This window comes from Alligator sinensis, unplaced genomic scaffold (genome assembly GCF_000455745.1).
Source record: "Alligator sinensis unplaced genomic scaffold, ASM45574v1 scaffold241_1, whole genome shotgun sequence".
Classification (NCBI taxonomy): Eukaryota; Metazoa; Chordata; order Crocodylia; family Alligatoridae; genus Alligator; species Alligator sinensis.
The window spans coordinates 3,007,436-3,032,456 of NW_005841894.1; the positions used below are offsets into that span (position 1 = coordinate 3,007,436).

Genomic DNA, 25,021 nt, shown 5'->3' on the forward strand with positions numbered 1-25,021 from the left:
AAGCCAGTTTACAGCAAGCTAACTTGGATTCCAGAAACAATCTAAACTCAGTAGCAAGGAACTTAGTATGGGCTAATGTCCCCTGCTGGGAAGCATCACACTGCTCTGGCTAAACTGATTTTGGTATGTGAAGTTTCCTCAGCAATATAATTTAAAGTGAATCCCTTTACCCATGGGCACAGTTACATTTTATACTAGAAAACAAGTCACGTGAAATTTTTTGAAAAATCTGCCCATGGCGTCCCACCGACGCAGATAAGAACATGTGCCTGAAAACCGTAAGACACACTGAAAATGGATATATTTTTTTTAAGTTCCATTTCCTCTGTCAATAATCTATTTGAACCCATCTGACAGCCTTGGCTTACTGAAGTTTCTAGGAATAATCAACGGGGTGTCAGAATTAATAATGATGCTTTCATGTCATTGTTTTTGCTCACTCATGCCAAGATGATCTTACTGTTTCATATGAGATAATGATGCAATAAATCTTACCAGATCTGCACCACTACACTCCTTTTCTGCACAACATGCTCTGAGGTTTCTAACATACAAATACATCATCCTCATAAGCAAAGGCCTGGTGTAGCATGAAAGGATGGGGTACACTTCATCACAAGAGAAAAAGAAGGTTACATGTAGGGAACAGTATGGATTAGGTACTAAGCACAGTCCCCCGTGGTGTTTGCAAACCTGAGATCCTTTGCAGGCTGTTTCTTAACATTCAAGGTCATAGGTTTAAAAAAGAAAGAGGCACATTGTAGCTGGAAAATCAGACTGAAATGGACTTTAGAATTACCTTTCCATACCAGAGAGTTAGTTATACAGTCTGAATTTCTTGGAAAATGTATGCTCACAAATGCAGGGTTAGTTCCCTTGCGCAAGCACCAGACACAGCTTGAATAAATTCACAGCTATATATATGGCAGAATGCAGTGTAATGTAGATACACCCAAGTTAGCTTTGAGCAAGATAACTTGGATTCCAGAAGTAATCTATGCTCAGGAGCAGGGACTTCAGCATGTGTAGTAACTTTCCCTGCTGGAAGCTCCATGCTGCTCTGGATAGATTGATTTTGATATGTGAGCTGGCTCATTCAGTATGTGAGCTAACTTGGGTATCATTAAATTATGCTACAGTACAACACAGACATACCTTATGCCTAGGAGTATGGTCTTTGAAAAGGCTAACAGAGAGCTTCTGACTACTGGCTGTAAGCAAAGGAACTGCCTTGGGTTGTTTGATTTCTTCTATGTTTGGGGAACCATGACTTTGCATTGGTTTTCTAAAGCAAGAGGATTGTGTCAAAGACACCTGACTCCACTGTCAACCTTGTCTTCTAATAGAAGCAACCCACAGAGCCTCAAGCTTTGGCTACACTGCTGGGTCAAAAAAGGCATTTGAATACCATTAACTACATTCAGAGCTGAATCAGTAACATTCTTCAATACACCATGTTCTCTACCCACTCTGTATTTGAAGACATTGCACTACAACTGTAAAGTTTCTGATTTATTTGCAAGTACAGAATTATGTTCAAAGGATGAAACACAAATCCAATATTTCATATTAACCCTAGGTTGATTTTTTTTAAACCTACAGTATTTTATAAGGTAGATGACAAAGACAAATAGCATAACCCCACTTTCAGGGCTCTTCCCATTCAAACCAAGTATAACAAATTTAAATCTTAAAATAATTTCTTCTCAACAAGATTTCATGTTGAATTTGAACAGAGATGAGAAAGAGAACACTCCATATACAATTATTTAAAGGAAGGATTCATGCGAAGGAGTTTTGAACTCCTTTTCTGACTCTTTCAAATTGTTTGTGTCCTACATTTATTTTCAGTGGTTTTCAAAGCCATCCAGCTACCTTAAGATTTTATGCTAGTACCTATTATTTCAATATGGGATCATATCCCAGGCTCATAGTTTGGCATAGCAGGGACAGTAATGGATTGCACAAAATCTTCAGGACTCAGAGACATTCCTGGTGCAGATATTTAGAGGGAGGGTGACAGTAGATGATTAAAAGTAATGTAACCTTTCATTTTTTTGTAATGCATATTTCCTTTTAAATTCCTACTCAGCAGTTCTTCATTACTGATTTTCTCCTGTTAGAGAAATTACTTTGTTGCCATAGCAACATATTCCCACCCTGACATTCTATCATGATGCCTTTCCTTTCCATTTCTGCAGACTGCAACTCTGACTGCTTCCCTCCCACTCCTTCAAACTGATACTATCCTCACCCTATTACTTCACGCAGGTTTTTAATTAAATTGCATCTGGTTTCATACAAGTACATTCAGTCACTTTGTTCTCTGGTGAAAGCAGTTTGCAGTGCAGTTTGGCACTAGTTGTAGGACATGGAGCACACGTTCAACCCACACCACCCCATGTAAGGAGTTATAGTCAGTAGTTATAGTCAGTAGACTATTAATGTTTTCCTACATTCAGCTAAAAGGCCAGATTTTCATAAATATTTTTAAAATAACAAAATAACTTTAGAATTTACTATATTTGAAAAATAAGCTCTTTCTACTTGTAAGAAGGTAACATAAGCCCATCTATGAATTCTCATTCTTCAGCCCTTTTCAGTACAAAATTTTAGCATAACGTGCTCAAATAATGCACGTCTTCATGACACATAGGCTCATTATAATTTGCATTTCTCCTTCATAACCAGCAGTAACTACCTGATAACAAGAACAAGCATGCCCCTTTTGAGAGCTTTCTTCATTGAAAACATCACTTGAACAGAATCAAGAAACACATTAAAAAGTCCTGGAAAACAACCAGGGTTAAATCGTAAATCATATTCATACAATACCTTCAGCCCAGTACATACCCAGCCCTATACATACATATAAACTAGCCTGGATAGGATGGTTATGACCCGCCACCCCCTCTTTTTCTCGTGTTGCAGATTTCTAAATAAAGGATTACTTTTTATAAACTGCTAGAAGCAAAACATTAAAAGGCCTGCCATCATGTGAGATACAGCTCATATTGTTTGTGCCTCAAGAAACCATGAAGTTTAAATTAGTGAAAGAGCCTGTCTAGTTTGGAGAGTCTGATGCACCCGCATCAATCTCTCAGTTTAGATTTTACTGTTCTTTTGTACAGTATACACTTAGGTCAGCTTGAGTTGCACTGATGTAGATTCAATCCTGCAAGCTGCTCTCAGCACTATTCCAAAAAATACAGGGCTCCTCCTGTGTTTAGAAGCTAAGCACTTGCTCATGTAATTTGCTGATACCTTGCAGGATCAGACAATATTTGTTTGTAACAGTTCAGACCATGGGTGTCAAACATATGGTCCACAGAACAGATGCAGTCCACAGATCCCCACCATCCAGCCCCTGGTGCTGCTCCTGGGTCTGCAAAAACTACACAGGGCACAGCACATGCCAGACCAGCTCCACAAGCAGGGCCAGGGACCCAGGCCACACGCAGAGCACACCCTGGCCACTCCAGGACTGCACTGCTCAGATAGGTGCTTGAGGCTTGGATCCTGGAGAGACTGGAGTGGGTGCCACATGCAGTGCAGTCCAGCTGGGGTTTTGTAGTGAAGATCCCAGACCAGCTGAAGCAGGCACAGTGCCTGACAAACTGTGTCACATGTGATGTCTGTTCTGGGGTGTGTGCCACACATGGCTCCTACCCAGGCAGCTCCAGGATCTGTGCCGCATGCAGTACCTGCATGCAGTGTAGTGGATCTACACTGTACACAGAACCTGCAAGCCATATGCAGTACAAGTCTCAGAGTATCTGAAGGAGGCAGTATGTGCAACACAGTCTGCAGAGCAGGCACTACGTGTGGTGCAGTCCAGCTGAGGCAGGTGCTGTGTGCAGCTGGCCTGGGATCTGCACTATGCCCCCCAGCAGAACTGTGCTCCATGTGCCACTTACTGCAGCCACTCTGGGAGCCATGCCACATGCAGTATGGGTCCCAGGCTGGCTGGAGCAGGTCCTGGATCTAATATGCTAGGGAAGAGGGGAGCAGGAAGGAAAGGCGCTTGGTGGCCCTGTTTCAGCTCGCACACTAGCCCAACACCACTCATTCAACCTGTGGGGCTGATGTAGTTTGACATCCATGATCTAGACATGTTCCTGTCTTGAACCTTCTGTTTCTCTAAATCTGTGATTCCAGGATTCTCATACCATCACTGGCTTTATGAACCTGATCTTTCAGTTCCTAGGAAAATGCAACTCAGATTTATGTCAATGGAAATTTTGCCCCTCTAGAGACTACAGATACTCTTCCATCACCATTATGTGGAATGAAATGAATGATTTCTTGCAATCCACTTAGACTATCAAATTTCCAAAGAACTAGCTCTTTTATCTTAAATACTCCTGTAAAGATCTGACAGTTTCCCTCCAAGATTAAGGTCCAAAACTAGCAGCCATGAAAGGATAATGAAAACCTAAGAACGGTTTTGGGTTGGTTAGAAAAACTCAGGTAAGTTTAAACCAACAGTAACTGAACACTTGGAGATGCAGTACTAACAGCATGATTATTTTATGTTTACAACTGTCTTAAATTACTGTAATTTATTAGATCGGTAATCTAAATGGTTATTCAGAAATACTTTCAAAGTAGATTTAATGTTCCTAACAAGTCATTCACACTAAATCCCTTTAAAAAATGCAAAAGGAAGGAGCAGAAATATAAATTCAGGTTTCAGTGATAAATAACTATGATTGGATTCTGTAGAACAAAGTTGTACAATGCACAACAAAAGATATTGGGCTTTATGGTTTAGACTGCTTGAAAGCAAAAATGTTATGGCAGCTTAGCAGGAATATAATTTTGCCTCTTAGTGGGAGTGTCTACATGAGACACCGTAATGCACAGTAGCCTATTCTACTGAGCATTAGCATGTCACGGCAAAAACTTGCTAATGTACAGTAGAATTAGTCAATTAGGCATTAAGCATCACAAAAAGACCATTCACTTTTGCTACAGTGCAGTAACACAGGCTAATGTACCTTTATGTAGTACCTCAGAGGTACTAAACTTAATGTACAGTAACAAAGGCGCATTAATGAACATGTAGATGTGCCCACTGTATCTCTAAATACTACTTTGGGGGTTTTCTGTAACAAGTATCAGTAGAATTATGTTTCAGGTTTACAAAGAATGTCATTAAACCATTGATTATTCTATGTGGACACAATATTCATTCAGTGACTGCCACCTGTATTATGCAATCATAGGCTGCGTACACACATTCAAATGTAAGTAGGCTGGTTATGGTAGGGAGAGCCACAGCAGTTTGGGATAGAAACCAGAGAAGAGCCAGGGAAAAGGCACTCTGTATGGATTATTTGCAGGGTGGCTGAGCCCAGTGGGATTGATTTCAAGAACGAGAGATGGCAGGGAAGTAGAGGCAATGTCAAGATAACCAAGTTGGACACTCATCCCTGTCTAACCCAAACTGTTTTGTCCTGGCCCACTCAAAGAACCAAACTGGGGAAAATTTATCTCACAACTACTGATTGGGGGCAGATGTAGTGTGTCGTAGTTTTAATGTTAAATGTGAATAAATTTTTAAAATGATTCTTGATTCCAGACTGTGAATTCTGTGACAATGTAGAGACGTGGGATACATATAACAGTAAAATGCCCCCTGCATTGCTGCAGTTGGTGTCCACTAAAGAAAGTGAGAACCTAACATGTTCATATGTTGAAAAAAGGTAGGGTTTGCTATAAACTGACTTAACTATATGATAGGAAATGACCTGTGAATGCAAGGAACAGACAGAGTTATCTTCCTTCTCGAATTTCTGTGATTGTATGATATGTCTCAGCTACACAACCAAATGACAAGATGTGTAGAAGATTGAATATGAAGACAGACATCTCTAAATAATAGTTTATTAACTACTCATCTTCCCAGCATGAAATAAAAAGAAAAAAATCTGGTAAAGCAGGGTCCTTAAAAACAATTTATGAAGCACTCATCTCCACACAGAGAGATAAGGAAAAAGCCAATAATGCTAATATATATATATATATATATATATATATAATTCAGTCTGTACTTCCTAGCAGAAGAGAGAGAGGGTAATATCTACATTAAACATACTGTTTATAAAGCAACCTTCAACAGGAAAAAGAGGGAACTACAATGAATTAGTAAATAATAAAAAGTGATCACTGGCCATGTCTACATTACTGCACAGTCATTTAGTACTTGTATAAGCAAGTACTAAATGTATATATGACTAAATGTGCAGTAATCAGAGTTACTGCGCAGTTGGACCGTGGAAGTTTTTTCATGACGCTGACTGCGCAGTAGCTCGTGACTACTGTGCATTAGCGTCGCATCATGCTTCCTGCCACGTGACACTAGTAATCACAGACTACTGCATAGTCAGCGTCTTGTGTAGATGCAGCCACTTTCTCATAATAAGCAAGATTAAAATACTTTCAGCAACATTATAAAATAGCGGTTTGTACCATGCTGCTGACGTATACTATGTTGATATCAATTACTAGAGGTGCACTGATACAATGGTCCCATATCATATCAGCACCAATATAAGAAAAATTGACAGCATCAGCAATCGCCTTTTTTTGGCTAATATGGCCGAAAATGTTGCCAATAAATGCCCTGTGCATACGTGCAGCCAAAGCGCAGCACTCAGGTGGCCAGGAGCGCAGCCGGGCAGCATGGAAAGCAGCTGGGTCCAGTTGGTAAGTCTGTTGTGAAGGAAGGGGTGTGGGGAGGGGCAGAACAAGACCTCACCAGGGAGGGAGGGAGTGGGGCTAGGGCTGGGGTAGGTGCTGCACAGCCAGGGTGGGGCACAGGATGAAGCTGTAAGCAACTTGCCCAGGGGATGCAGGGATGGGGTGGAAGCACCCGCTGCTGCACACACTCCAGGAGGGCATGGAGGCAAATGGCCCCGGATCTGCGTGCAGGGCAAGGGTGGGCTGCCACTGCAGGCTGGGGCCAGGGGCAGTGCTGAGCTCTTCCAAGCCCGCAGGCTGGGCCAGGCTGGCTTGGGGTGGGTTGTGACAATGCTGGGAGGAGGGGGCTATACCCAAATTTGGGGTGGCTGCAGCTGCCGTCATTGCCTTCCTCCCAGTGCTGCCGCTGCCTATGCCAAGTGCAGCCCAACCCAGCACCCCCGCGAGGAACAGCCTCTGGCCCCAGTCCGCAGCAGCAGCTCACCCTTGCCCTGCACACAGCTCCAGGGCCACCCTCCCCCCATGCCCTCCCAGGGTGCATGTAGTAGCTGGAGCCGCCCCGCCCTCCCCGCCTGCGCCCACCAAATGTGCTGCTTGCAGCTCTGCCCCACGCTCCGCCCTGGCTGTGCAGTGCTTGCCCCTACCCCTGCCCCACACCCACCCTCACCATGGGGGCCTCAATCTGCACCCCATCCCTTCCCTCCCCCTTTGCCCCTTCCCCCACAACAGAATTACCAGCTGGGCGCTACTTTCCAAGCTGCCCAGCTGCATATTGGCAATTGGATTGCTATTGGCCATTGGCCGATATGGCTTGATAAAAATTGGCCATCAGTATCAGCCAAAAAAATCTCTATCGGTGCACCTCTATCGATTACTATATAGTATTGTCATATGTTTTATTTTTACTGAGCTATACAGTATATGCTAAAACACTGTAAACATGTTTGCATTTTCACCTCAACAGCTCCAAGTACTTAACAGAAATAATAATGTATAAATAAAAAATGGGAAACTGAGGCACGGGCCAGGTCCATGACCTGTCTGCATTTACAAAGTTGTGCAGAAGGCATATAAAGAGAACCCAGGTCTTTTTGATTTACTATCTTATGTTCTACCATCACGGCCATGTTTTGCTGGTCAAAATACAAACTGACAATTTCATTTAGCTGTGACTAGACTTGGTTGCATAACATTTTATGACTGAACCCCCCCACTGCCATGACAGTTTGGATTAACTGAAATAATTTTGCAAATTTCTGTTGATTTTGCCAAATTAAGTAGGTTAAAAAAGAGATGAAATTCAAAAATAATGTCAACATTTTGTTTTGAGGTTTTCTAATTACAATACTGCAGTTTTGAATCCCAAACAATACTTCATTTTAAAAATGTACTTCAATTTTTATTAAAAAGATGTAAAAATATTTCAAAAAATCTTGCAAAAAAACCAAAACATTTCATTGGAGCCTGAGCTGAATGTTGCATTCAATGCCAAATGAAATTATATTAAAATTTTAGTTTACTGAACATTTAAAAAAAATGCTTGGTTTCAGGTGTGTCAGTAAATTTTTTCCAAATTTAGGGAAATTTCAGGTGAAACAAAAAAAATATTTATTTGTGAAGTTCTACTTGTGACATCAGTTTCCTTCTGTTCCCTAGTTTCTTTGTTTAAGTATTTATTGACTTTTCCTCACAGATTCTCCATTTCTGCTTGTGAAATGGGGTCAAGTAACAGAGATACAGATGAAGGTCTCAGTCTATCTAGAGAACACATACATCATGGGTAGTAGTTATACAAGTGTCAAGCTTCTTCACACTTCTTCCTGTCATTGTTTCATATTGATAAAAGCTTCAACAAAGAACGACAAGTTCATTCTACTAGAATCACATATGATATGTGGGGCCAGTTAATACTGTAACAGATCATCAGGCCAGATTCAACAGGCACTGTATTCAGCTTGAGTCAGTTGAATTTTGGTGAAAACTGTCCTAAATTTGGAACATTGTTTGTATTATGCCAATAAACCCTTAAATTTGAATACAAAGTTGCATAGTATCCTTAAGACCTATATGATATTGCAATATTAAAATAGAAAACACCTGTTTGATCCTGACTGGGTCCAGAAATGTGAAGAGGATGTTCTTCAGCATCTCAGAAAGAAGACAAATCATTATGAATCATCAGATCCATGGCTTGCAAGTGAAGAAGGTAAGAGTCAGCTGAACACAGCTCTTATGAGCAGGGATCCTGGTTTTCTCTGATAAAAAAAATCCCCAATTTTCAGATTTAAAAAATCTGAACCCCAAATTCACATTTTTCTCTGATCAAAATGAAACACACTAATATATAAAAACATATTAGTGGTGTTTCATTTTGATCAGGGAAAAAATGTGGATTTTGAGTTACTTTTTTAATCCAAAAATTGGGAAATTTTTTTTATCAGAGAACCAAGATCCCTGCTTAGGAAACACTGCAGAATTATCTCCAAATAAGAGGTTTGAGGGGGAGAAGAGGGGGAGAGGAGGTGGTAAAAGGAGCTGGTTTTCTTTTTCTACATCCACATTATCTGGTTTTCATTTTTTCCAAAATGTCAACATTTTCAAACTGGGGGAAGAATAAATATTCTGACTACTTCTTGTGAATTCCACAGAGAATCATGTGAGAGCATCATAACACTAACAGGAATCAAATGAACAACTGTAAAATGCCACCCATGGCACTCAGAAGTTTCCCCAGCTCCTCTGCACAGAACACCCTGCACATTTATCCATCTCTTTCACAAAATCTTTCTAGGAACATCCCTCATGCCCGGACTACCTACCGTTTTCTCTCCTACTAGTTTCAGTTTGAATAGGTGCTCTTTGGCATAGGGAGCTTACCTTTTCCTCTGTTTTATGTGTTTTATGTCACACTGCGTATTTCAAATTCACATGGAAAATAACAACAACAGTAATAATAATAATTCCATCATAATAATAATTCCATCATATATTATTAGTGATAATAAATATTCTAGTGCAGGGGTTGTCAACTGGGGGTACGCATATGCCCAGGGGTACTTGGGAAGGCCCTAGGGGGTACGGGCAGGCGGGGATAGAGTGCTGCCGCCCACTAACCCATGCCACCGTTTCCCAGGAGCAGGGCTGGGGCAGGGCAAGGGCAGCAGCACCCCTCTGCGGGCCACACAGGTGCCACCCAGCTTACCACCCCGTGCTGCCACCACTCTGTGTGTGGCCCCTGCTATGCCCCGACTCCTACCCCACTCTATGTCCAGCCACTGTTACCCCCTGCTCTGCTCTGCATCCAGCTGCTGGGAGTACACTTAATGAAAAAGGTTGAAAACCCCTGTTCTAGTGTACATTATTATTATTGTTGGTGATAATCTTTTCAGTGCATATTATTCTTAGCGATCCTAATACACTTTTTAGTATATATTCTTATTAATAACAACAACAATAATAATGTTGATGGAAGCCCTTCACAGTGGTATCTAAGCGTACGTTTTAATGCCAGTTAAAATAGAGCCAAACGTATGAACTTTTTTGTTTTGCGTTACAGTACTTGGTGCAACAGGGTCCTGATATGAGACTGGGGCTTACAGGTGCCACAATCCTTATAGGATGGAAGAGCAGACTCTCTGCAGTGCTCCACTACAGCTGACTCAGCTGCCTTACAAGTTATGGCAGGTAACGGTCAGCGAATTAAGTCTCAAAGGATCCCAGATCCTACAGTTAACAGAAATTTTGCAGAGTGACACATCTTACAATATGCAGTACTCTACTTGCAGAGTTTATATCTGTAACTCTGTAAAAAGGACCATTCTGCTACTAACCCTGTTGCCTAGTGGCAGGAATTTTTGTGGGTGGTATCATTTATTGGACCAACTGCACGGTTGGGATAGACTCAAACGAACTTTTGGGTACCATATACCCTTCCTCAGGTTTCTGAGAAAAACAAAAAAGACATAGATAGCTATGTAACAGTTAGAACAAAAGTCTGTGCAAAATTCCATGTGTACATGAAACCAGGATATTAGAGACACTGTCGCCTAGCTGACAGAAGGGAGGAATGCAGTAGAAAAGATCACCTGGTAAGTGGAAGAAAAAGATCATTTAAGAGCTTTTTTATCATCTGGACTGCACTATGAAATCAATGTCTGTATTAAGTCCCTGGTTCTTAGTGTCCAGTAAGCTAAGGAGTTTTTGTTTCCAGGCCCATGTTTGAAGGTGTTGTGTAAATTTCCCTTCAGTACAAGGACTGTAGGTCAGAAAGGGAGTACTTTTACTGGGATAAATTTCTTCTACCTATTCTATAGACTCTGTCAGTAGTCTTTTTTCTGTGATCATTTATTCTGCTGCACAATTTTTACCTAGTTTCACATAGTTTCCCTCAGGGCATTTGGTGCAGTGGGTGAGGTATACCACTGCATGTGCATAGGCATGTGTAGGACCCATGGATTCCGGTGGTTTCACTGTGGGGGGTGATGGTTGTTGTGGCAACAGAAATGAATTTGCTGGTTTTGCATATTTTGTTAAAGCATAGTTATTTCTCATTTGGTGCATATTGATCCGTTTGCTTCTGATGATTACTTGGGTGAGGTTGGAGGACAGTCTGAAAGCTAGGAGCAGCACAGAGTTAAAATATTCCATGTCATACCATTTAATATGTTAAAATATTTCTGTCAAAGTCAGTTCCTTATCAAATATGGAATGGTAGGTGACAAACAAGGGTGTGCTGTCAGTGAGGTCTTTCTTTTGTATTGTTGCTGTGGGATATTTGAAAGGCTCTTTCAAAGATATGGTTTATTTCTGTCTTGAAGTATCATTGCTGGGGAAAGGCCATTTTTCAGTTTGGCAAGATGGGTGTCACAAGTATTTTTCTTAGAGCAAAGGTGGTGGTACTTGAGGACTTTACTGTAGATTAGTTTTTTGGTGTATCTAGGATTATTATTGGTTTTATGGATGAAAGCATAGTGGTCTGTGGGTTTTTTTGTATATAATGGTTCACAGAGTGCCATTGTGGATATAGATAATGGTACCTAGAAAGTTAATGTTAGTGTAGGGGTATACCACAGAGAATTTGACTGACAGGTGGCAGATGCTGAACTTGTAGAAGTCAGGGAGTCCAACTGTTCAGTTCAGATGATGAAGATATCATCTATGCAATGCAGGAATAGTTCAGGTTTGGTGCAATTTTCTAAAAATTCATCCTCCAGGAGGCTCCTGGAGTGGATGACTTACTGCAGAACCATCTTTGGGCCCATAGCTGTGCCCATGGTTTAGAGGAAGTGTTGGCTGTCAAAAGTGAAGTTGTTGTGGGTAAGGGTGAAGGTATGGGTGAGGATAAAGTGGATGATTTGTACAATATATTGTGGTTGTAAATCTGAATGTAGTCCATGTTCTTGTAGATATTTCAGGAAGGAAGCTGAGCCCTATGGTGTGGGTTATAAGTGTGCAAGCTGGTGATATCCATAGTTGCAAGTATGGCCTTCTCAGGGAGGCAGCTGATGTTCTGGATTTCAAGGAAGTCTGTTATGTCTTGTAAAAAACTTGTTCTTTGAGTGACAAGTGGTTTCAGGATACTTTCTAAGAATCCTGATAGCCCTTCAACAAGGGTGCTGCAGTTGGATATGATAAGCCAGCCAGGACTACCGTTTTTGTCAATCTTCAAGAGCATATAAAATGCTCCTGGGGTGGGAAGAGTGACAGATTAGTGCAAGAACTTTCTCTTGAAGCTGCTATGGATAAGATGTGATACTCTTTTGCAAGAACGAATACTGGTGTGGGGCACTCCCAAGTTCTTTATAGTAGTTGGTAGCCATCCCCAGACTCACTGATGTAGTCTTGACAGCTAGGGATGGCTATACGTCCTCCTCTGTCCACTGGTTTGACCACTATGTCATTATAGGATATTAGGGACTACATGTTTTTTTCTCTCTGAAGGAGGGAGGTTGTGGTTGTCCTGGCTTTTGTTAAGACTTTCACTGTTAGCTTTCTGACTGAAGTATGTGTTGTAGTCCAATGTGTGGCTCCATCCACTGAGAGGTGTCCAAGAGTCTGCATAAGAATTTTTCCAATTCTCCACGCATCAGTATCATGTTAAATTGTCTCTCTGGGTAGGAGTTCATCTCTTGAGAGTACAGATATTTCTGAGTGCAGAAGTACTCAGTGTGTTATGACAGGTTAATAATGTGGTGCTGTCTTGATTCTCTCCGGTGTTGCTGGTAGGCCAGCTGTGAGGTGCTTCTTGTTGTAAAACTGATTCCATTTTTTCTTTTCGTGTTAGATGGCTGTCACTGGGATTTTTTGGTAGAAGGTTTGGACCTATTGCAGTGACAAAGTATGTCTCCAGGGTTATATCTTTTAGTTTGGCAGTATAAGGGACTATGTTCTATTTAAATTGATCCCCTTTTTTGGAGTAGGTTAGGTGGAGGAAATGGTTTCTCAGGTTTTTTTAAGGGTCTCCTGCATAGGTAGATAGCATAGTTGAAGGGTTGAAGATGGTAAGTCTCTTAGGGATGATGTTATATTTCTTGCACAAATTTAGGAAGAAGGTGTCACTCTGTAGTCTGGCCTGTTTTTAATTCATGAAGCCTTGACACTCCAGCACCTGCCTTCAATTTTTACTTCTCTTCTGAGGAAGATCACCTAACAGGCAAAATTCTTATAACACCTACACTTTGACAGCAGTGTGTTACAGTAGGGATGCTCCAGAGTATGCCGCCCCCAACCTTCCCATCCTCCCCAGCCTTTGCTCTCACATACATGCTCCACATCAGTGATTTTCAGCCTTTTTCCATTTGAATGCACCCCCAAAATTTAGAATGCAGGTGTGGAACCCTCTGGAAATTTTGAATCGAGGTGCAGACCCCTTTGAATTGTAAGTATTGGTATTCACATACTTTTGATTGATCATCGTCATCTTTCCCAGAGGAAAGGTTGAAAACTACTGCTCTACACTGAGAAGCAGTCATTCTCACACATAGCATCTACTAAGATCCTGAGACAGCTGCAGGACACTGTTCTCAGAGTGGTATCACTGCCACATTTCTAGGTGTGAATTGTGTGTGTAGGTATGGGTGACTGGGGCATGTTCAGAAACGTCCCTGCCAGGACATGCTGTTGCTGTAAACATGCCCTAAGTAACTCCAGCAGAAACAAGGCAGATACTCAACCATGTCAATGTGCAGGATCAAATCTGATAATAGTCTCCAGGAGCAGGTCTTGCTCTGTTTGTAAAAGGGTATGTACATTTATGGCCCTCTACAAATGAATACTTATCTTAATAGTATCAGCAGCATTTCTAGCACCTTAATGACATTCCTGGAAATACCATCTCCTTGAGGCGGAAAATGAATGACAAGCAGTAAAAATATGATGAGGTACTGAGTAGGTGGGTGTTGTTGCTGGGCTGTCTTGTAAAATATTCAAAAGACCATTGCTAAACCTGTTATATCATTTCAGGAATGAAAAACTAAAATGCCTATAGCTATCCAAGTAGTTGCAAATTATGAAGAAAAGTAGCAGCAATATTTTTTTTCTGTAAACAACACACAGACTCTTATGAACACTGTAGTAAAATAGTGCATATATTGGTTACATAATATTAGAAAACTGTCTTCAATTACAGGAAATGTGATGGAAAAGTCAAAAGAGGACAACAAAGTATTTAGTCATTTTGAATCTATGAGGTTAATATTACTCCATCAATAATTGATATTTCTGCCTGTTTCCTCTAAGATTCTAGACACATAAATTATCTTAATCCCAAATGTCTAAACTACAAATGAGTAAAGAAAAGATCTCCAGGCCCTTCTGTACCCTACCAAAATCAGCATGAAAAGTTCTATATACCACCATATATAGACATATGTACGCACAGAATCATAGAAAATTAGGATTGGAAGGGACCTTAGGAGGTCATCTAGTCCAACCTACTGATTAAAGCACGGCCATCCCCAACTAGATCACCCCAGCCAAGGCTTTGTCTACTCGGGTCTTAAAAACCTCCAAGGATAGAGATTCTACAACCTCTCTGGGTAATGGATTCCAGTGTTTTACATCCTCCTAGGGAGAAAGTTTTTCTTAATACCTAACCTAAACTTCTGTTACTGCAATTTGAGACCACTGCTCCTTGTTCTGTCATCTGCCATCACTGAGAACAGTTCAGCTCCATCCTCTTTGGAACCCTGCTTCAGGGAGCTGAAGGCTGCTATTAAATCCCCGCTCAGTCTTCTCTTCTCCAGACTAAATAAGCCCAATTCTCTCACTCTCTCCTTATAAGTCATGTGCCCCAGCCCCCTAATCATTTTTGTTGCCCTCCACTAGACTTTTTCCAATTTGTCTATACCTTTTCTACAATGGGGGCCCAAAACTGGACACAGTATTCCAGAGGAGGATTCACAAGTACCAAATAGAAGTGAAAAATTACTTCCCTCAATCTATCCCACCAAGTCTGTGTTATTCCATTCACATCAGTTCCACAAATGTGCAAGGACTTCTAATCCATTCCATCTTCCAGGTCATTGATAAAGATATTGAACAAAACCAGTTCCAGGACTGACTCCACTTAATACTGACTGCCAACTAAACATCGAGCCATTGATTACTACCCTTTGAGCCCAATGATCCAGCCAGCTCACTTCAGACTTTTCCACATACTCTGTTAGCCTTGTCCACACCATATACCAACATATGCTTATACCCATGGTACCAACACTAACAACTTAGAAATAAGAATATCTAATTTAATAAGGCAAAAGAGAAGTGCCAGTAGAATGATTTTTTTCCCCTTTGAATATAAGCTAACCACAGCTTCTAGGAAGAATTATAGTAGGCTGGATTATTGGCTGTATGATTCCCAAGGTAATCAACCAGCAAGCATTGCTGTCAAGACTATCCCCAACTATGACTCAATAGGCATTTTGGAAATCCTTGAATAGAAAATGGACTGCTTTATAAAAGTATTATTTTCCTCTCAAATGTTGTGCCTCCAAGGACACATCCCCATGAACAGGCACATGCGTGCTTTGGGGACAACCCGCAGTGGCACATTTTTTGCCACTGCTAGTTGTCCCTGGGGAATGCTCCTGCACACACGCTGTGGTGCGTAGCAAACTATCCCAGGTGGGGTAGGGGGAACCGCAACCTGGGTTGGCCCCAGCAGCTTTGCTGGGGTCCTGGGGGCTTCCCATGGCTCCAGCAGTGATGATCCAGTGAGCAGAGCCTGGCTCACAGCCAGAGTATGGCTCTGACTGTCCAATATCTGGTTTTGGGTAGTGCACACTGCCAACACGTCCACCACACTGCTTTTTTCTGGCATGGGATTTTTTTACATCAGGATCTCTCGGTGTCAAAAAATCCCTGCTGTGCTGCAAATTAGCAGCGTGGCAAACACCTACATGTGCAACCTGTGTGGTTTGTGACACTGCAGACAGGTCTACGGCACTATAAACTCTACGTGTGCACTCATCTACCACCCTAGGAGTCTAACATGCTCCTCCTGTGGAGAGGCAACAGTAACAATTATTTTGGCTGTGTGAGAACTGGCACATTAATTTATACAACAACATAGGCATTTGTGGCAGTTCCCAGACATACAAGACAACAGGATCATATGGTAAAAGCAAGGAAATACTTTTTGAGGCGCTATAGTAATCTTTTGGCAGACAAGGTTCTTTGGGTAAATGTTGGGGATCTGTTAGCATTTTTTCCTTATTGTTGCTTTTCTTTGTATAATCTAGTTGTGTTCAAGACATGGGAACAGAAATTAGGGTGTAGATTCAGAATGAAAGATGTACCTTTGAGGAGGGATTTGAGGAAAAAGTGAATTCACAGAAAGGCAGGAGACTAAATTTGAAGAACAAAAGCTCTTGGAAAGTGAGAGAATATTATTTCCTGTCTATGAGGAATATGGTTGAATTGTTCTCTACACCAGATCCAAGAACAAAGTAGGGATAAAATACCAACATTTTGGTGTGAGTTTTCAAATATACCTACATAAAATATTTGGCAATCATCTATGAACACCTGTGATATACTACAAAAATGTTTTCGACCAGTTAGATAATATTATATAATCTCACTGTAATATTTAATTTCTGAAGCAAATATCTCAGTTTTGTACCCAAGAATGCAAAATTTCCTTTCAGGACATGTATAATATTATACACGTGAGCACAGTTATACCCAGGATTTGGACCAGATAAAACTGCAATAAGCAACAGGATTTTTAGGTCAGGTACAGACTTTTACTGGTGGTATAAGTGATCAGAAGTTTGGCGCACAGTGAGTGGTTTAAAAATGGCAGAACCCAGTCTAAGATTTGGCTCCCCTCTCCCCCTCTCTTCCCGAATGTGTGTTCTGTTCATTCCCAATCTAAATTACGCCCTTTACACATAACCACGTAACTCAGATTCTGCCTCAGGCTTTTTAAATGTCTGTACCTAGCCTTAGAGTTCGTGGTCAAGCCACTTAACACAGTATATCTCAACACACTGTCAGAAGCCATCTGATAATGAATTCATTGGCAATTCTCTATTGTCATTTAGACAGTTCTTACATGTTACATTAATGAAAAGTATTTCTTTTTAAAGTACTCCTTGGCACAGCATCAGCATGAACATTTGTCTTGCTGAAATACCTCATCTTTCCCCTTAAGTAGGAACCTAGCTTCTTTACATGTTTTTGTCTGAGCTGGGCACTGACATACAAAGATTTTACTGCAGATCAAGAGATCTCAAGCAGCAGGTCACCAGAGAATATTAAATGATAAGCAAATTCACATTTCTAAGGCAATTCTATCAATTTATTAGCAATGCTAGCTCCTGTTCCTCAGTAGGGGAGGTAATAATGAAGCTTTGTTAAAGGGCGATGAAGTAGCTTTTTATGCAAGGCTTTTTCTTCACTTGTGATAAAGTCATTAAAGCAGTGCTGTGTCTTCTGGAGACCTCAAACAATACTCTGAATTAAATCTCCCATTCAAAAATTAAGGACAGTGGTTCACTGGATGAATAAGCATCTACTTTTGCTAATGCCAAAAATTATAAAATTACATTAAATTAACAGAGATGCTCAAAGCAGAACTGCCGAATAATATTTCAAAGCAAACAGAAATCCATTCCGCTTACAACTACCTCTTTGTTCCATATTTACCTAGTGACCTCCATCTCATTGGACTCGTCTTTATTGAAGTATTAGCTTACGCCTAACTTGAATTGTCCTTAGCCCAGATCCCACTTACACACAGAGAAACCTTTAGCTCGAGTAAATGGTGCTTTTTAAAATCCTGCTAATCAGAACATATCTTCATTGCAAGGTAAGCCTGGTCAACATAGAAAATACTGTAACCAAGGCTTCAGGATGCTTTAAACCTGATCTGTTGTGTAATTTCCATTTCAAATGGCAAAATCCGATATCTTCCATGTTTCAGGGGTGTAGGTTGTAACTGCTTCGGTCTAAGGATATAGGCAGACAAGGTTCTTTGGGTAACTGTTTTAGTTGGTCTAATACAAGACATCAGACTTACCCAAAGAACCATGTCTGCCTTAAACCTGAACTAGCACACAGAGCTAAGGTATGACCTTGAGCTCAGTGTTTATTTCAGCCTGAGCTGACGAGCTGCCTACTTTGCAGTGAGAGGACATGCTAATCAGTACCATTTGTGTTCTATTCTTGTCCCACAATTCCACTCTCTTGTTTAACTCCTCCCTTTTTCTGCTCCACATTTTAATCCCCAAACTATCTATTCTATATTGCAGACCACCCACAGCATACAAAGTGAGATGATATCCAAGAATCATTTTTCAGAGATACCTACTCTGGATGTGAATTGCCATGGCACCACAAGGCTATGCCAGAGGTACAAGAACCAGAGAGCACAAAAAAGCCCTGAGATGCTTTGCTGCAAAAGATGCACAGAGATTTTTCTACAGGTGGACAGACTCCTGTAGTCCGCCAAGCAAATGACGGAAACAAGAAACTGTTTGCAGACATTGCCTATGACTCCACCCTTACACAGCAAGTAAGAGAGTTCCAGTGAAAACAGCAACAGTAGCATACAAAGGACAGGGTGGCAGATTAGCACGATGGCCAACAAACAGCAAAAAATGCCAGCTGTGATGGCTTGCTCATTTTCTCCACCAGGATACCGCAACCTGAAATAACGTACAGATCTAGACGGGGATTACACCTCTCAAGTACATGAAAGAGGGCAGTTGATGTAGGCATATGCTCTACCAAGGAAACAGATTATGGGTAGATATGTGCCATCAGTACCCTTAGCCCTAACACAAACCTATTTGTTGAAGCCCCTATTTATGTCACAATGTTGCCAATCTTCACTACCTGGGTAGTTACCAATCTTCATTTATCTCAGTATATCTCTAGGATAACTGCCTTGTGAACCTCCACAGCACTGATAATTGAATTGCCTGTGCCAAACTGATTAGCAGGGTTCCTGGTTTTCTCTGATTAAAAAAAAATCCCCAATTTTCAGATTTAAAAAAGTAACCCCAAGCCCACATTTTCCTATGATTTAAATGAAACACCACTAATATGTAGATATATACCTAGTAGTATTTCATTTTAATCATGGAAAAATGTGAATTTGGGGTTACCTTTTTTAATCCAAAAATTGGGGATTTTTTTTTTAATCAGAGAAAACCAGAATCCCTGCTGATTAGCCACTCACCTGAAGCAGTCAAGGGGTCCAGGGGAGGGCGACGATAATTAGTACAGACCTGAAAAACCTGACTTATGAGGAAAGGCCGAAAATACAAGGACAATGGAGGCCAACCTTTTTGGCAGGCATACCACAAATCAACCTCACACCCTCCCCAAGTGCCAAGTCTGCTGCTCTGTTTTCTGCCCCTACCTGTCCCCTTCCCAATATGCCACATGCTGCAGGTGGGCCACCTCTGGAATTGAATTATTAAATTTGGAAAAGAAATTTAGGGGAGGGGATTTGATAACAGTATTCAAATACCAGAAGGGCAATTTTGAAGAGGATATAGGCCATTCTCTATGGCCATAAGGGACAGAACTAGGAGCAAGGTCCTCAAACTACAGCAGAGGAAATTTAGGTTAGACATTAGGAAGAGTTTTCACAGTTTACTGGTTGTGGATTTCCCATCTCTGGAAACTTTTAAGAGCAGGTTGGACAGACCCTAGACTGGGATGGTTTTAGTCAGGGATGATACTCCCTTGAGCAAGAAACTGGATTAGATGACTGCACTGAATCCCTTCCAGTCCTACTTTCCAATGATACTATGATCTGCACATCCTGGCATTTAAGGGATAGGACGTGTTCCTCACATCCCTCCAGGGAGGTATCCTTTTAATCACAGGTGATTCCAATCGTGTTACAGCCTGGAAATATCATCCTAAGTGCTCCAGGCTTGCACACATCCTGCATGATCTCCTCATCAAGACCTCAGAGTGGCAAGCTACTGCCCATATGCCCTAAAGCATGTAGCTTACTCTACATCTTTGATTTTCTGCTTTTCATTAAATGTAGAATACATCAACCTATGTATTCTTCCAGCAGTTAACTTTACTGAATTTTCCTGAACTGGTAAACTAAGCACTTCCACAAAGGAGCTCTGGAAAAATCAGCAAGTCCTCCCACAATACAATGTGAGTAAATTCATGCAGTTTAACAAATGAGTAAGAATGAGGGGACATACTGCTACAAACTCAGACCAGCATACAAGTTAGTGCAGCACCACTGTGGATGACACGAGCGTGGTTATGTAATAGGGTTTTTCCACATGTGTTAAACCAGTACGTGCTAATTTTGCAGTAAAGGCATGTAATCTAAGAGAGCAGGCAAGGTTAAATTAAGAGAAGTTATCTTGGGAACACATAATCTGAACTGCTGTCATGACAAACTCAAACACAAAGACATACTTCCAACAGGGAAGTCATGTCCAGCTATGAGGAGTGACTACTAGAATTGTGTGCATACTTCTTCCAACTCTTAGACTGCAGCAAAAATTACTACATCACTGTAATATTTGCTATACTTACAGTCACACATCGAAGTGATTTTGAGAGAATTATTTTACTCTGGTCATCTATACTATCGATGGAGCAGTTACAAGAGGGACAACATTCATATTTTTGTTGTGTGAGTCTAAGGCAAGCAATATCTTTACCAGAAAGAATGAAAGACGTTTATGCTAACCAATCATCAGACACCATTCTTTCATTTAAGCACCCATTCAAAATCTAAAATACACAACCCTGGCTAGATCTGAAACCCCATGCTCAAAATCAAAACTCAAATCAATGTAGAAGATGTTACTGATTGTATTTTCAACTTGCCTTTAAAGCCCTCTTTTCCTGCCCTGCCAAGTCCCCCAATTCCTTCAGCTTCCACACACATTCATAGCTTACATTTGTACCAAAATTCACCTCCATTTTCCAGCAGTTTTAACTTCAGATATGTATCTCCATGCACTTTTTTGCACTATTTCATCTCCTCAGCAACCAAGAATTGTTTCTTATACTCAGATTTGTAGTGTCTGGTCTGGTTTTAAAAATCCTAAGTGATGGACCTTCCATCATTCCCTTTAGGACGGTCAGAATGTTATCTTAGTTTGTGACCTCCATCGGTTGCAGACTATGCCTTATATACTTGTATAGGTCTAACACAATGGTGGTTTTATCCCATCGGGCCCTCTGGGACCTATTGCAACAGAAGCAGCTAAGTATCTCACAATCTAATTTAGGGGCCAGCAACCTATGACACACAGGCCAAACCCAATGCACAGAGCCATTGGATCTGGCCTGTAGATACAGGGCTTCAGTGGAAGAAGCTTCCTCATGCCCCGGTGGAGAAAAGCAGTAGTGGAAGTGGTGGCAGCTGGGGCCTAATGCCTGTCTATCTTCTCATCCACCTCTGACCTTAACTGGGTCATTCCAGTATACAGCTGGAAGAGGTTGCTGATGATCAATGATGTAACAGATCCATCTCAATATATTTTCCATACTATCTAGACTAAATCTTCATTTTTTTTCATTTTCACTCCATTGGTACTAATTATGACAGGTAGCATCTGAAATAATTCCATAGATTCTCTTTGGCGAGCACATTATTCAAATATTTGTAGCCTATTATGTCCACATGTCATGTCTACCTATTAGAAAAAGCCCTAACAGACTTACTAAACCCCTCGTTCAGCCATCTTTCTTCAGGTTAAGCTTTTTTCTGGAAAACTGCCATCCTAATGGCCACCACTGCTGTTATACGTCTGGAAAATTCATGGCCTACTTATTGATTGTCTCTTAATGAAGAATCATTAAGAGCATTTGAGCAGACACTACTTTCTTGTCCCAATTAGTACTGAAGCACACAAATGTCCAAACTAAACTGAGTTCTTTGTCCAAAGCCTCAATCACTGGAATGAGATGACATCATTTCTAGTTATACAGAAATCCATAAAATATTATTAAAAAGAACTAAGGAAATTAGAAAATTAAATAAATTGTTCATTTCCTTCCAGCTTCCAAGACCACAAATAGGTCTCCCAGTCACATTTCAGTAAAAGTTGGAAACTTTTTTTTATTAAAAATGTATGTGGTACACATCACAGGTATTTGCTCTCTCCTATTAAAACACATTTTACTATATGCTTGCTTTCTAGGTAGTCTTAAGAAAACGTGAGCATTTTGTGAGCGCTTTGGCAAACATCCAGAAGATAGTAAAAATTACCACTAATGGGTCTGTCTTTTTGCCACTATGGTTTATAAAATAATACTATTTTTCTTACCCTCTCACCTTTTATACTGTTACACTGGTGCATCCACCTATCTCCGCTAAGGGTACTTCTGTATCACCTAAAGAACCTCCAGGGGTGAATGTGATTTCCTTTAAACGGTTTTCCTCTTAGAAAAAAACTGGAACCATTGTTCTCCAACTTCCCAATTTTCAAATCAGACTCCTCCCAAAAGCTCAATTCACTCTCCCCCACATTATTAAAATGTAAATAAAGCCACTGGAAGAACAACTAAATAAGTTACAGTGCTAGCTACCTCTAGGTAATGTCCTCCACTTACTGAGGGAAGCTAACTTCAAAACATGATGTTGAATCGAAACATTTGTATCTTGTTGGTCTCAGTGGAACTGGATGTCCACATACTAAAACTATACTATAAAGTAGTACTCCATTCTATCACCAGCTCCATCACAGACAGTATCTCCATCAAACACAGATCTTGCCATGGTTATCTACACCTCCATGACTTAGTTATTGCAGTGTATATCCAGGAATGGAGCAGTACATCCATAAAAGTCCTGAAAATTCAGCATCTCATCTACTCAGACACACAGGTTGTTGCAGAAGCATCACTCTAGCACTTACTACCCACTCAATCAAAAATCCAGGTCAAGGTGTCTCTCATGATATTCAAAGAACTCCATGAGTTCAGCATTAACTATAGGAAAGATGTCCTCTAGAATGATAATCTTCCAACGCATCTACATTCCCACCCGAACAATACTTAATTTTTAAATTAATACAGAAGGGAGCAGGCTAAGTGAATGGATCCAATATCCTCACAATAGGATAGCTGAGATCACCTCCAAAATTCTGCCATATTACATCTAAGTAATGATCCACATTCTTCCAGAAAATTTCTTTAGAGACCAGATTGTTCCACGATCCCAAGAGAAGAAACTGGCAATTCATAGTTTCCCAGAGAAACTATGAATTTTTTTCTATGAATTGAGCTTCAAGATGACAACAAAGGAAAAAGGCACACCATGTTCTGAAAAATCTGGCCACCAGAAAATAAAGCCAAAATTACCAATACAATGAAGAGGAAGAGAAAACTGTCTGGAAATGTCTACTTACCCCTTGTTCAGATTCCAACAGTTCTGTTTTGACTCTGACAGACGGCATCCCATCAAGCATAAGCATTCTGTTTTCAAAGGTGCTGATGTCCTAAGAACAAAAAGTGAGAGGCCAACGATCAACACAAAATGAACAGATAAAATCACATTTGATTCAATTCACTTATAACAACATAGATGCAGTGCAGGTGTATTAGTTTTTGCTTCAAGTTAATTTAGAGAGGATACTAAACTTCAATTTACCAACACACTAAATCTGAACCCTCTTTTTTAAAAGAAAAAGTTGGGTAGTTATAATCAGGATATATCTGCTATTAACTTAAGGTAGTTGATTCAGCAGGTGAGTTGTTACACACTCCTTAGCGGATTCCAACTTCCATGGCCACCGTCCTGCTGTCTATATCAACCAACACCTTTTCTGGGGTCTGATGAGCGTCGGCATTGGGCGCCTCTCATCGCAGAATAAGAGTGTCTATGCTGAGTTATTCAGAACTGGCTATTATGTTTTAAATTCAAACCCTACCTTACCTATACCTTTACCATATCAAGTTGGTTCTGTATTATTCACTATGACCCAAATTTCAATCTTACATGTTGTCAATTTAGTGTTTGTATATATGGATATTTATAAATAATTCCACATAGAGACAGGCTGCAAAAGTTCATGTACACTTGAGCAACTGTATTCCCAAATGTCTTGCTTTTCATGCTGCCTATAAGAATGAAGAGTGGAGTTGCTACTGGAGTGGTGAGCAAGACACACCAGAAGAAAGCTATTAGGTCATTTTAAATTGGGACTATAGAAATGGAAAGGGCCACTTGCATCAAATCCAGTTCTGTGCTACAGTGGAACATGTGTTTTATAAACTTACCAAGCTCCATCATAAAACTTTTCTTTTTAAGCTCTTTACTCTTGTTGGAAAGCTGTACCAGAACTAGAACCTCATTCTACCAGCAGTAGCAAGCCATCTAATTTCCAGGGTAAATTTATTTATGGCCAGTTTAGACCCTTCTGTTCTTGTGCCAACATAGTATTTCTCCCCTTCTGATGTATTCACATAGAGTTACAGCATCCCCTTTCAGGCTTCAAGTTTTGACTAAATCAGCCAAGCTCCTCGTCTTAGTCTCCTCTTGTAAAATGGGCCCTCCTTTCCACTGATCATCCTTCTCTGACCCACTCCGGGTTGTATTCACCTTTCTTAAGCAAGAACACTTTGCAATTATCTATTACCTTCTGTAAGGATATTTCAACTGTTATTACAAATAATGGATGCATTGCATGTTGAAGGCATAGTCCCAAAGCAAAACTGTGTACAAACCTGTCTCAATGGCTGGGTCCACACAAGACGGGGTGTGCCTTGACAGCAGCACAAATTTGTGCCTCTACTTTGTGCCCCAGTGCACATCCCTGCCCCTGTGCTTTTTCATAGATTCATAGAGTTGGAAGGGACCTCAGTGGGCCAT

At 40.7% G+C, this 25,021-nt stretch overlaps 1 protein-coding gene across 17 annotated transcripts in view; it reads right to left on the reverse strand.

Moving 5' to 3' along the window:
- The window catches only part of KLF12 (Kruppel like factor 12), a 488,339-nt gene that overhangs the window by 279,086 nt on the left and 184,232 nt on the right, over positions 1 to 25,021 (reverse strand). For all 17 annotated transcript variants that reach the window (XM_006018139.3, XM_025197322.1, XM_025197321.1 and 14 more), the window contains one exon: positions 23,559 to 23,648. In XM_006018139.3, coding sequence (XP_006018201.1) covers positions 23,559 to 23,648 — 90 coding nt within the window. The remainder of the gene's footprint in view (positions 1 to 23,558; positions 23,649 to 25,021) is intronic.